The 12,050-nt window shown below is 64.3% G+C and overlaps 1 protein-coding gene across 5 annotated transcripts in view; it reads right to left on the bottom strand.

Moving 5' to 3' along the window:
- Positions 1 to 12,050, bottom strand: part of ARHGEF10 (Rho guanine nucleotide exchange factor 10) — a 90,260-nt gene that overhangs the window by 16,725 nt on the left and 61,485 nt on the right. For all 5 annotated transcript variants that reach the window (XM_041751758.1, XM_041751760.1, XM_041751761.1 and 2 more), the window contains exons 18-24: positions 8,432 to 8,547; positions 7,973 to 8,100; positions 7,749 to 7,849; positions 6,348 to 6,469; positions 5,104 to 5,190; positions 3,336 to 3,541; positions 2,737 to 2,894 (exon numbers count right to left, since the gene is read on the bottom strand). In XM_041751758.1, the coding sequence (XP_041607692.1) occupies positions 2,737 to 2,894; positions 3,336 to 3,541; positions 5,104 to 5,190; positions 6,348 to 6,469; positions 7,749 to 7,849; positions 7,973 to 8,100; positions 8,432 to 8,547 (918 nt within the window). The remainder of the gene's footprint in view (positions 1 to 2,736; positions 2,895 to 3,335; positions 3,542 to 5,103; positions 5,191 to 6,347; positions 6,470 to 7,748; positions 7,850 to 7,972; positions 8,101 to 8,431; positions 8,548 to 12,050) is intronic.

The raw sequence follows: 12,050 nt of genomic DNA, 5'->3' as shown, positions 1-12,050 counted from the left end.
AGGCTGCCCCCTGCGGCTGGGCCCCAGCACATGCTCCCTACATTCTGAGCCAGCACCAGGAAATCTGGAAATTTCTCCCAGACTTCCTGATTTCAAGCTCCCTAAAAGGTCAAAGACTTGCAACGATGATGCATGCTGAGCCGTGGCGGAAGGGCGGCGGCCTCCAGCCAGGCCAGTCCTCCCACCTCGGAGAACACAACAGCGGTGGAGGGACCTCCCTCCGGGGAAGACATTTAGACGCCAACAGGTAGGCAAACACATGCTCTGCATCCGTCGGTGTCGGAGAAACGGAAACCACGGCGAGAGATCACCTCACAGCCATGAGGATGGCCGTCATCGCCAAGACGCGAGGTCACCAGCGCTGGCGATGGCGGGGGAGAAAGGGGGCCGTGTGCGCTGTCAGTGGGAAGGCCGCTCCGCAAACAGCGTGGAGGTCCCTCGAGACATTAAAACAGAGCGACCGTACAGTCCAGGACGCCCACTTCTGGGTACTGATCCTAAGGACACGGAAACATCAATTCGAGAACCTCCATGCAGCCCTGCAGCAGCATCGCAGCCACCAGTCTGTCGACGGCCAGAGGGATAGAGATGCGGTGTGCACGCATGCACAAGGGAGCCCCGTGTGCCACAGAGACGAGGACGTCCCACCACCGTCAGGACGGGGTGAACCTCGAGGGCGCCATGCTAAGCGAGATGCACCCTCACGCACGTGTGGAAGCTAAGACCTCTATGTCACGGGAACAGAACGGACGGGGGTCCAGGGTGGGGTGGGGTGGGGTGGGGTGGGGAGGGGTGGGGGAGCCTCACAACCAGAGAGAGGAAGGCCGGGGGCCTGACGCCCGCCCAGAGGACAGTCCACATCCCGCACGTGAGCGCCCAAGTGCTAAGAGCAGATTCCGAGCGTCTTCAGCACCGACACAGCGACGGTTTGTACATGATGGGGACGCAGGTGGCAGCTCTGCAAAGCACCGTGGGTGCGAAGGACACCCCGCCGTCCCCGGGCCAGGTCGGTGATGTGCCAGTAAAGCCAGCACCAGCCCCAAGTTAGACAAATATAAATAAGCCCTGAATAAGTCCATAGCACTGGGAGAAACGGACGTCAACACCCCGACTCCGTGCGGGAAGCTCGGCAGACGGGACGGAATCACGGAACCTTCAGACCCGCACGCTGTGCACGATGCCCCTGACCTCAGTCCCTGCCGCAGCAGCACAGCTCGACCCCAGGCAAGCCAACCCCCGCCACACAGACGCGGGAGAAGGAAATGGAGCGACCCCGTGGGTCTAAGTACACGCGGACCTCGTTCCACATACGGCGAGCTCACGCGGAAGCCACGCCTCTGAGCCCGACTCACCCCACGGGGCACACCCGCTGCCCTGGCCCTACCCCACCGTCCGGGCCGCCCACAGGTCCTGCTTCCTGCCATGGCCGCCCCCCACCCCCAGGGACCTGCAGCTGCCCTGACGTCCCCCTAGTGACCTTGGCCCCCCCAGAGGGCTCTGACCCGGCACCCCCCCAGCGCCCTCTGGGCATCGTGAGCACGTTTACCCCGTGACGTGTTCATCCCCCCGCCCCCCCTTCCCACCCCCAGCCCTGTGGGAGAGCTAGGACTTGCCCCCATCGGCAGCCCCTGGCACTAGCCCCGGGTCCACTGCACCGAGCCAACGCTCAGCTTGTCCCCAAGAGAGTGAGTGACAGTGGCACAGTGCCCGGGAGGTCGCGGGGGGGGCTGCAGGCAGGCAGGCGTCAGGGGCGGACAGGCTCCCCCCACCAAGGGGACCGTCCACCCCAAGGGGATTCGGCCCCTGACTTCCATGCACCCCATCTTGGTGGGGCCACCCAGGGGCTGCCAAAACCCCACAACCAGGAGGGATGCGAGGCGGCGCCCCCGGAGAGGCAGGGGAGGGGAGCACCGGGGACCCGCCCTGCTGACCCCGCCTCAGCTGCGGCCCCCAGGCCCCGGGAAGGGTGCACACGGCTGGCCGGGCCGGTCTGGGGTATCTGCCATGGTGCCCGAGCCAAGGAGACGCTCGATCCTATAGCTGAGGACGGAAGCCGCCCCCTGAGAGGGGCTCAGAGGAAGGAAGGCCGGCCGCGGGGAGCGGGTGAGGAAGCCCCCGACCCTGTCGACCCCAGAACGTAGGCAGTGGGCCCTGCGAGCGAGGGCGACCCCCGGCAGGGGCGGGACAGCTCGTCCAAGTGGAGCTACGCTGCAGGGGCGGGACGGGGGCTGAGCAGGTGGACAGAGCTGGGACGCCCCGTCCCCAAGAGGCTGCAGAGCCCCGCTGAGCCCTCTGGGTCCCCGGAACCCGCCGAGGTCCTGGTGGAGCCCGTGGAGTGTCTGGGCAGATGGAGTCCGGCCACTCCCGTGGGCGGCCTGCATCCCCACCACCCGAGGGAGTCTCCAGCCCCGAGGGAGCGCAGGGGCCGCGGGGGACGGGACCATGCCGTGGGGGACGGATGTGCATGGACTTCCCACCTCCTGGACGAGGAGGCGTCAGCGGGACAGCGATGGTCCAAAACCACTTCCTGCCTGTGCGGCTGCATGTTCACGCTGGGCACCGTCCTCCCGCCCCGTCCCCCCATCCTGTCCTGCCCCATCCTCCCATCCTGTCCTCCCACCATTCTCCCAACATCCTCCTGCCCCATCCTCCCACCCTCCCTCACCGCCCTCCTCCTCCCGAGGCTGAGAGAGTCCCTGGAAGCCCCGGGGAGAGGGGACGTACAGATACCACTACCTTCTGCCTTCCCATAGACGGCCACGGCCCCACTGACCAGGCCGGCGTACAGGCTCTGGGGCGTGCAGGCCAGGCTCAGGACCGTGGACTTGTCGGGGGCGAAGAACTGCTGCAGGCGCACCTTCTTGCAGCCCTGACTGCTCTTATAGATGGAAATGCTGCGGGAGAAGGACGCGGGCCGGTGAGCGCCCCTGCTCAGTGACGGGGCCTCGCCAGCACACCCCCCCGCCCAGCTCCGACCTGCCCCGGCCACCTCCGCCCCTCCCCGCCACCCCCACCGCATCTCTTCCTTGCACGGTAAAGGAGAAACAGGACTTCTCCCTCCATAAGCAGCTTCACATCAGGGAACCACCGTGGTTCCTTTACGAGGTGCAGTGTCCAGGAGGCCGGGGCACAGACCGCGGCCCTGCTATACTCCGAGGCATGGGGAGTCGGGGCAGGTGAGGGACACAAGTGAACACCCACCTCGTGTAGCTGCTGTGCCTCTGGGGGGCGGGGGGCTGCAGCAACCACAAGGGGACTGGTTCTAATGGCGGTGACCCAGCCTTGGGGCGCAGCCTAGCAGGTGGGGCGGTGGCCACCCCTGGCAGTGGGCTCACCTCCCCTCCTCGGTGCCCAGGCAAACGGTGGGCATGCCCGACGCCCTCCCGGCAGTGGCCTCGGGCTCCACGGGCCGCTCCTCCGCGGGGATGAACACCATGCACAGGATGCGAGACTCCACGTTGAAGCACTCGATGACTTTGGGGTTGCAGTTTTGAAACGAGACGATGGCAACTTGGCCCATTTGGCTGGTGCAGCTGCCGATCTGAATGGGGGGTGGGGGGGGTTAGAGGAGCACCTGCAGCTTCCACGGCACACTGACCCCAACCTCCGAGGCCACGGGCGGGAGGGCGGGACGGGAACCACTGTTGCCACGGAAACCAACACTTCACAGAATCCACGGGGTTTAAACCATCTGCTACCGGAGCCCGCGCTTCCTTTTCAACTTACGGGGTGACTTTCCCTTTTAATTTTCATAACGAGAGTACGGTTTCGAGGTTTTCGTCCTAGCTCCCATTGCTATCCCTGAGGAACCAGCTGCCGGGCACTCTGCCACGGTGGCGGCCCGCTCGGGCACGACTGAGAGGCTAACAACCGGGTGAGCATCGGTTCCCAACAAGTAAACGCTGACGTTTACTTGTGTGATGGGCTCAGCTAGGAAAGCAAGGCCCAAGGAACCCGAGCACCGGGCGCCTCCCCCCACACGGCCGGTAGCGTGTAAGCACGAGGCGCTGGGGTCGCCCTGGGCCGCAGGCGTGCCACCGGGACACCCACGGACACCCCGCAAGCTCCGTCCCAACATGCAGTGCGGCCATCTCACGCGGGAAAGGGTCAGATGCTGCCAACAGGAAGAATGCCCGGGGCAGAGCCTGTGAGGTCTGCGAAGCCAGCCAGGGCGTCGGCGCTGGCTGGAGCCCCAGGTGTGGGGCCCCAGGTACCATCGCCGCCATGCCAGCTTCGGGAGTGCCGTCACGCCCCAGCCTCTTGTGCTACAGAGAAGCGTCCTGCTCAGACGGCCGTTCGGTGAAGGCTGCGGGATCGCTAGGCCCACGCCAGCCGCCGGCGACCAGGGGACAAGGAGGCACTGACACGGTGCGCGTGACAGAAAACCTTCTCTGCCCCAATTCTCTGCTCAGGGAAGTGAGCCCATCCCGTCCTTCCTGCTGGGTGCATGCAGGGAGGAGCGCCGGCCAGGGAGAGGCTCCGCTGTGGGGGGTGGAGGGGTCACCCGAGAGCAGGGAGCCTGGAGAGGTGGTCCGGTGGTCGGGGCACGGCACTGGAGGACAGACAGCAGGGTGCCCCCGCGGAGCAGGGCTGGGAGCCCAGGAGGGCACACGGGAGCCCTCACGGTGCGTGGGACCCTCTCCCCGTCTGCAAGGACTGGAAGTGCCCATTGCAACTGCAGCATGCGAAATGCAATACTTGATTTGGAGCAAATTAATTTGGATTGCCAAGTTTCCACGGTAAAAAGCCAGCAATGTCTTGGAAGTGGGAAAAAAAAAAAAAGATTCCATGCAACTTAACCACCCAAACTGCAGAAACATTTAAATTATCCTATTACTTAACTGGGTTGTCCCTGTGCTGAATCTAATCCGGTAAAGCTTTAAAAAAAAAAACAAAAAAACAAAGCAAAATACAAGACAGAAACATTTCAATTCCTGAGAATTGCACAACTTTCCCAAAAGTGCTCAGTCCCGTCACGGCTCATGACTCGCATGCTTATAAACAGCCCAGGACACCCAGGACACCGATAGCGGATTACACGTTGGAACCTGTCAAACCCACGCTGGCCGTGGACACGGACCCGCAGGCGCCGCCCTGTCTTACCCACAGGAAGCCGTGCACCGTGGACAGCGAGTCTGGCTGGGCCTCACTGGTCACGCAAGGTTCAGGGTTGTAGGCGGCACATTCGATCTATCAGGGAAGAAAACCGGACGCCCTCGTTTAGAACAGGACCCGGAGGCGTCTGAATGACACAGTCCCTTGAGCACATCACAGAAGCCGCAGGTTATTACTTGCTGCAGATTAAAGCAGGAGAGGAGGTACGAGCCTCAGAAATCTGCTCCTGAGAGGCAAACGCTAATGAGCGACATCGGTCTTTACTCCCGTATCCAGATCCCAGCTCCTGCTGGAAACCTGCGTCACGGAGCGCAGCACGCAGGTGGGGCAGCTCCCCGGGAGCGGCAGGAGGGGGATGGACGCCCTCCTGTCCCTCCCGCCCGCCCTCCTCTCCCGGAAGCTCCAGGGAGCCTGGCTCCAGGTCTGAGTGTCGCCAGAGGCCAGAAAGCAGAGCTACAAAGGTCTTAACTTGCTTCTTACACAAAGACACATCCGCACCTGAAGGCACCTGCTGTGGTCCCCGAACAGAGAGCACGGGCATGAATAAACAGCCACATCGGCACAAGCGTTAGCAAAAGAGGGCGAGGCATTCCAGGTAAACACGGGCCTTTAACTGGGACACGCTAAGGAGACGGAATATGCCCAGCGCAGGGCGGCCCGGCGGACAGACATGAGACCTGTGTCCTCTCTGAACTAACAATTCCTGGAGTGCACCGGGTACAGCGAGGACCCCCAGGTCTCAATGACCACAGGGCAGAATGCAGCAGGGGCAGTGAGGACCCCCCAGCACCTGGATGACCCCTGGGCGCAATGCACCAGGGGCGGTGAGGACCCCCCAGCACCTGGATGACCCCTGGGCGCAATGCACCAGGGGCGGTGAGGACACCCCAGCACCCAGATGACCCCTGGGCGCAATGCACCAGGGGCGGTGAGGACACCCCAGCACCCGGATGACCCCTGGGCGCAATGCACCAGGGGCGGTGAGGACACCCCAGCACCCGGATGACCCCTGGGCGCAATGCAGCAGGGGCAGCAAGGACCCCTATCAGTGGGGCAACCACTGGGCAGAAAATCAGGCTTTCTGTTTCATGTTCTAACAATCTAAGTCCTTAACATTTTTCCCAGAGAAGTGTCACAGCGGGTGCCTTGGGGCAATGTGGGACTCTGCTCCCCCCCCAGGCAGCACCGTGTCCGTGAATGTTGCCTCCACCCCCAGGCCCACCGCCCATCACCTTGAACTCCTGCTGTTTGGCCACCGTCACCGGCATGTGTCCCACGAGGAGAGGGTGTCTCTCCTTCTTAATCTGGTTCCCATCATCCTCCACGCAGAACCAGCCCATGTGGTTCTCCTCCTCTGCGGTCACATCAAAGAGAAAGGGGAAGGGCACCTGAGCCGCCTCCTGCTTGGGCGGGACCGTGCGGACCGCGGCCTCGGATGGGAACTCCTGCACGAGGCTCAGGGCCAAATACCATTTCTGGAAAACACAACTGTCTGTCCCTCATGGAAAGGCTGCCCGCTGAGCGCTGTGTTCTGGAAGAGCACCTGATTGCCCGCGTGCCACCCCGCCCCCCCGGGGCCCCTGCGTAACCACCGAGAGTCGCACGTAGACACCTAGGGCCGTTCAGTGACAGGTGGCGTCACTACAGGAGAAAAACGTGCACCAAGCGAGCTGGGCGCCCCGGCTCCGCAGGTGTCCGGCCTGTAACGGCACAGGCGCTGCCTTCCGGGTCAGCCCGCTGTCGTCGGAGACGGGCTGGGCCGTTCCTGTCGTGCTCATCACAACCAGGGAGCCCCTCAGGACAGAGAAAGGGACAGGGGCAGGAGGGCGCTGTGCTCGGCAAGCGGGGGGCCACGGTGTCCTGTGGGCTGGGAGCATCGCAGGCCTACGGACCCTGTGCAGCTCGGGGACCAGAGCACACGCATGCACGACGCCCTGCGCCTTCTAAGTAGCAGATCTGCGTGGGAATGAGCTACAGGCACACGTCTACACTGCAGAGGGGCTTGATTCAGGGGCCGACACAGGAGCGAGGAGACCTCACCCGGTCCCCCGGTCCCCGGCCGAACCAGGACCTCCTTCCACGCTGGCAGGGCCTCCGCTGACAACTCGGAGCAGCCCTGGACCTCCCGCGGGTGACGGAGGGGAAGCAGGACTTCCTCCCGCCTGTAGCGCCGGAGCCGCAGCCGGACACAGACCCGCCCCAGGTCACGGGCCCCCAGGTCGCAGCTCACGGGGCTTCTCTGCTGCTGTTCGTGGGCTGAGCTGGTGTCAACGTGTTCTCCCAGTAAAAGCAAGGGTGTGTTCTCATGTGTGACCCCTAGGTCGTCACAGTGACGTCTTAAAAATCACTCGTGCGGGGGCAGGGGCGGCAGGTGGGTGGCTTGGTGGGGGAAGCGTCACAGTCTCAGGGCCGTGGGCCTGAGCTCCACGTCAGGCTCCCCACTCAACAGCAAGTCTCTTGCTCGCTCTCAAATAAATAAAATGAACACGTTCTTTTGTATTAAAGGATGAGTCTACGGTCAAGGGCATTCTCAGGGCACTCTCGGCTCGGGCACGGGCGCCCCCGCCAGGCAGGAAAGCCGGGGACCGGGGCCCGCAGCTGAGCCCCGCGTGGCCCACAGCACCCGCTCTTACCCAGGGCGAGCTTGGCCATCTGCAGGTTGCTGATCCACGACTCCTTGATGGCTGGGGTGAAGGTGTTGAACACAGCCGTGAAGAACGTGGGCCGCCCGGACCTGCCAGGAGCACGGAGACAGCTGCACCCCGGGACTCCACCGCTCCGCCGGGTCCCACAGGCCACTGAACCGCACGCCACCCCCTCAGGCCCGGCCTGGCGGCCCTGTCGAGTCACCACTCACTTATCCTGCTTCCCCGGAAGCTGCAGCTGGATGCGGCAGCAGTCGGCTGCCCGGATTTCCTCCTCCTTCTTCAGGATGAGCCTCTGCAGGCCTGCCGTCCAATCGTGGGCCACCGCCTGGTTCAGGTTCTGGGGGGGATCGCACGCCCGTGTTGGCGTCGGGGAGGCCCAAGCAGGCGGTGCTGCAGCCTGGGCCCTGCCCCCGGGCCCTTGGGGAGCAGGGTGCAGACGAGAGGCCCCCGCGGCCCGGGTCGCACGGGGCGGGACAGCCTAGGACCAGACTGCTCCTCGAGTCCGCCCCAAACGAAATGACCCCCGCACAGTCTCACCCCACGGGAAACGGGAGGAAACACACCATCAGGCCGGTTCTCAGGAGCAGCCTCACTGTCACGCCCCACGGGACACGCCGGCGGCGACGCGGGACCAGAAACAGAGTTGGAAGCCGAGGCTCCGACGTTACCTGGTAGTTTCCTCGGAGGTTCCCGATCAGCTGCGAGATCTGACCGACGACGTTCAAGTCATGCAGCAGGTTCTGCAGGTCCTGGTACAGCTGCCCCGGCCCCACGTATACCTGGTCTGCGGAAGAAGCGAGAGTGGAAACCTGAAGCCACGCGTGCGCTGGCGCCAGAGGCCGAAAACACCAGGGTTAAAATTCCGGCTGACTTAGGATTTTTAAAAAGTGGATCCCTTGCAGCATTTGGGGGTCTCTTTCCTCTTCTGACCTTTAAATCCGGGACGACATCAGACTTAGAGAAAAGACCAAGAGCCCCCCGTGTGGGGCCCTCGTGCAGCGCCCGGGACGTTAACGTCTCACAGCCCCGCGGCCCTCTCGTCAGAGCCGCGGAGTCTCGTGGACACGACGCTGCCGGCTCACACGCACGCCCTACAGGTGTCGCCAGCTCGCCCACTGAGCTCGTCCCTGCCCTGGGCCCCGCCGTCCCGCACGCCCTTGGCTGCCGTCCCCTTCCAGAGGGCCTGTCGGCCGTGAGCTGAGCGCATGGACCACGGCCCGCAAGTCCTACCCTAGAGCCTCTCGCGCTTTCTGCCGCTGGGGCGTTCTCTAAGCCTCGTCGACGTAACTGCGGTTGCTAAGAGGTAGCTGGAAACGCCACTAACGTAAAGCAAGTGTCCGAGACCGGGGTCACCCACAGTGCCCTTCCTCCAACGCCGAAGGACGGGAACAGAGGAGGTCGGCCACAGGTGGGGAAGAGCCCCCACTCGGGGCCACCCGCCTGCCACACGAGGTGCCCCGTCCCCCACCTCCCGGCGAGGACGCGGCTGACACACAGGCCGGATCCCGACGCACGATCCCACCGGAGCTCAGCGTTAGGGACACGCGGAGACAGCCGACTCCTCTCCCACGTCTGTGCACAAGGGCTGCCCCAGGTCCCCCGGCCAGTGGCCGGCAAACCTGGGTTGGATGCGGCGAGTGTCCTGGGGTCGGCCCCACGGGCGTCATCCGGCTGGGGGTAAGGCGGACGCTGCCCGCAGGATGCAGCCAAGGCCCTGCCGGGTGCCTCACCAACAGCGTGCAGAGCAGGAGCACACGTGTGTGTCACCGGCTACGACTCTTTTAAGGGACAAATGTATGGTTAAGGGAAAAATAAAAAGTGCAGCTGGCAAGCGTGGCGGCTGGGACCGCTCGGCTCCGCAGGGCCGCCAGAAGGAAGCACGTCCCCTGGCGGGTCTCAGGCTGTGCTGCAGGTGTCACAAGTGGGACCAAGACGACCAAGGCACCCTGCGTTCCCGGCGGGCATGGGGCGTGGCCCATTACAGGACGGCTCTGCACCCGCCCATGACCGCGCGCGTCAGTGCTGCCAGCGAATGTGCGGCTCCAACGTCGGAGCCTCGGGCGCTGCTCCTCGAGCCGCGCTGGGCACCTCGCTGCATAGCACGGCAACCATCGGTGATCCTGCAGAAATGGCGCTCGAGACGCTCTCGCTCGGATCTGTACACCCGCCCCAGGCCGGAATCTGGGGATTGATCCAGGCAAACTATACACTCAACCCCCTACCAAGTATTCTCATAAAATCTTACAAAGAAAGGGCATGAACTGTCCCACGACTGTACGTTCATCACGTTTATTTTCCCTCGACAGCATGTTCACCTCACCTAACACCCCTGCGGTGACCCCACGCGTCTGCCTTCATGTGCAGACCCCGACACACTCCTCGGGCGCGCCTCGGTGATAAAATCACTCGGCGACAAGAGCCTACCAGCCTGGCCACGTCTGGCTTTTAGTTTAATCCTTCAAATTGTCCTACAGCCAAGCGACCCTTCTACCCTGAGCACATGGCCCTTGAACCTTAACAGGGGCAGGCGTGGCCCGGGAGGGGAGCAGCGGCGTCACCCCGGAGGCCCCGGCCCGACCGCCTCACCGCCCCAGCCTCGCGTAGCAGCCACGGCCTCCCCGTCTCCGCGTCGTCTTCTCAAGCAGGTCATGGAGCAGCACACGCTCCCCCGCTGCAGTCTTCCAGCCGCATCAACAGTGCACCTTCTGGGCACACAGAGGCCCGAGCTGCAGCAGTATGTCACACCTGAACCGCAGCAGGGCACGGGGAGGCCGGGGTGGGGCAAGGCCGGGGCACGGGGAGGCCGGGGCCGAGGGTCAGGTGCAGACACACTGCTGCCGGTCTCCAGGTGTCTCGGGCAGGCTGTATTCTGGTTGGACCTCAGCACGTAGGCCTGAGGAGACCCGGAAGCCTCTCCCACCTTGCTGCCCTGCTGCGCAGTCCCTTCTGGGGGAGGGGGGGGACCCACAAACCCGCCCCCCCAGTGCGGCACCTGCGCTGTGTTTCTGCCCAGGACCCGCCTCTCCGTTGGCCCAGCCTCTGCCTCCAGGACTCTCATGCTCAGAATTTGAAGATGCTCAGGTCTCCGCCCGCTCATCTGTAAGATGATGTGGCCCCCACTCCCCTGGCCCCTCTTCGCTGTAGGAGGAAGTCTGGGCACTCTGTGCGCGCTCCGCGGATGCTCTGGGGATGGGGGGGGGGGACACTGGCCCTCCGCCTCTGTTCAGGCTGCTGGTGGCAAGCAGGGGCGCCGGCTTTGCTCCCCAGGGCAGCAGCAAGGTTTCCGGGTGCAGGGCCTGCTGGTGCCCCACGGGAAGCTCCCACGCAGACGCTGGTTCCACAGGCCGAGGCCTGCCCTGCACTCCTAACTCGCGGCACACCCACCACAGAGAAGTACGGCCAGGCTGGCCCCGCCGTCATCCGCAAGGACCCCAGAACGAAAACCCTAGGTGACCTCAGATCGGCACCTGCGTGCACACCGTGCGCCCCCCTCGGACACACCCGGTCCTCCAGACGCCCAAAGACGACTCCTTGGGACGTGGTGAAGAGAGGCGGTGACGGACCTCTCCCAGGGAAGGCTCCTGCCCACTGAGACCCCCGTCCCCTCCCCAAGCTCAGTGCAGCACAGTTCCCTGAGTGCAGGGGGTGCTCGAGTCCACTGCGGGACGGAGTTGAGGCTGTGCAGACCCACTCGAGTCCGCTCATCTCTGGCCACAGGCGAGTTTAGTTTCTGGTAAACCCAGTCCCCACAGAGGGGGAGGCACAGTGAAGGTGGGGGCAGCGACGGCCTTGGGGGTGCATGGGGCACAGCCACGGCAGGGGAGGGCAGCGACGGCCCTGGGGGTGCATGGGGCGCAGCCACGGCAGGGGCAGGGCAGCGACAGCCCCGGGGCTCTGGGGCTTCCTTGTCCCCAGCATGCAAAATCAGTGAAAACCTTTTGTCACCCCCCAGAAAAGGCAGAGAATTTGGCAAAGTAACTTTAGAAGATCTGGGAGCGGACACCAGCCCGCAGGACCCGGGACCCCTGAGCAAACCCACAGATGCCAGCCTGCAGGCCCCGGAGAGCGAGCTTTAATGCCAGAGAAATGTCACAGCTCAAGGAGGCGCTGGGAGCAGTGCCCTCCTCAGGGGCCCTGCTGGGGGGTGCGTCCAGGGTCCTTCCTGGCCTTGGGCGCAGCCCCTCCCCCTGCACTCCCTCAGTGGGCAGCTCCCTCCCCTGCACGGCCCCCTCCCCTGCAAGGCCGCCTCCTCCTTCCCCTCCTTCCCCTCCTGGCTGCACAGGCAGC

The sequence above is a fragment of the Vulpes lagopus genome, chromosome 4, assembly GCF_018345385.1.
Source record: "Vulpes lagopus strain Blue_001 chromosome 4, ASM1834538v1, whole genome shotgun sequence".
In the NCBI taxonomy this organism is placed as follows: Eukaryota; Metazoa; Chordata; class Mammalia; order Carnivora; family Canidae; genus Vulpes; species Vulpes lagopus.
The sequence above is the reverse complement of the archived record's forward strand: the minus strand, read 5'-3'. Positions and strand labels throughout refer to the sequence as shown.